General features: G+C 39.9%; 1 protein-coding gene across 1 annotated transcript in view; it reads left to right on the top strand.

Annotated features, from left to right (window-relative positions):
- Window positions 1–91: 91 nt before the first annotated feature.
- The window catches only part of LOC107579080 (serine/threonine-protein kinase 38-like), a gene marked incomplete at its 3' end in the record, with an annotated part of 5,307 nt that continues 4,412 nt past the window's right edge, over window positions 92–986 (top strand). Inside the window, exons 1-2 of the mRNA XM_016264955.1 lie at window positions 92–222; window positions 654–705. Coding sequence (XP_016120441.1) covers window positions 92–222; window positions 654–705 — 183 coding nt within the window. The remainder of the gene's footprint in view (window positions 223–653; window positions 706–986) is intronic.

The following is a 986-nucleotide window of genomic DNA, read 5'->3' as shown; positions in this document are numbered from 1 at the left end:
AACCTGAACTCTACGTTGTATCTTCTTGTAATTATAAACATGTCAAATTCTGCCCATTCTGATGCAACATGGTTTTTCTGTCCAGTTGACCATGGCGATGACAAGTCAGATGTCCTGCTCCTCGATGAGCAACCACACTAAGGAAAGAGTCACCATGGCCAAAGTAACGCTGGAGAATTTTTATAGCAACCTAATATCACAGCATGAGGAAAGGGAAATGAGGTGAGAACCAAAAAAGCAAGAGACCTTTTTTTTCACTTCATTTACACTTCATTTTTCCATTGAAAATTAGTTGTAGCCCACGTACTGGTTGAAATAAGTGAGAAATATTTAGGACTTCTGCAATACTTTCTCTCTTATGTAGTTTTGAAACTTTCGCTAGTGAACAGGTTCGGCAGGTCTAAATGAATCACTAAGCATTTGGACAAATGCATGTAATTCTTCAAATACTTTAGGTTTGGGTGAATATGGTGAGACGAGATCCTTCTTTAAGAACCTCCCAAATTCCAGGTGCCCTTTATTATGGTCTCTTCCGTCCCTCTTGAAATGATGTCAGAATAGACGACCACACACTTCATTTGACTGATGAAGCAATTCTGTCTCTTGGTGCTTGTTTCATCACATGTCTAAAAGTTATCCTTTATCTGTTATAGACAGCAGAAGCTGGAGAAGGTCATGGATCAAGAGGGCCTAGGTGATGAAGAGGTGAGCTTTTCTGGAATACTGCTATTTTTTTCTGAAAGCCATGCCCTGCTTACATTACAAACGTCTTGATCTAAATACTGGTGGTTTTATAAATATTTAAACACACAGAAGTTCAGAATTTTATTTCATGTGATCGGTCGGTTTAAATTCTACTTTTTCTGGTCCTGCAGAAGCGTATCCGGCGGTCTGAGCATGCTAGGAAAGAGACTGAGTTTCTTCGTCTCAAACGAACGCGTCTTGGATTAGAGGACTTTGAGTCACTCAAAGTGATTGGCCGAGGA

This window comes from Sinocyclocheilus grahami, unplaced genomic scaffold, assembly GCF_001515645.1.
Source record: "Sinocyclocheilus grahami isolate Dianchi unplaced genomic scaffold, SAMN03320097.WGS_v1.1 scaffold14022.1, whole genome shotgun sequence".
NCBI classification, from domain to species: domain Eukaryota; kingdom Metazoa; phylum Chordata; class Actinopteri; order Cypriniformes; family Cyprinidae; genus Sinocyclocheilus; species Sinocyclocheilus grahami.
This window is presented reverse-complemented; position numbering and strand designations above follow the sequence as displayed.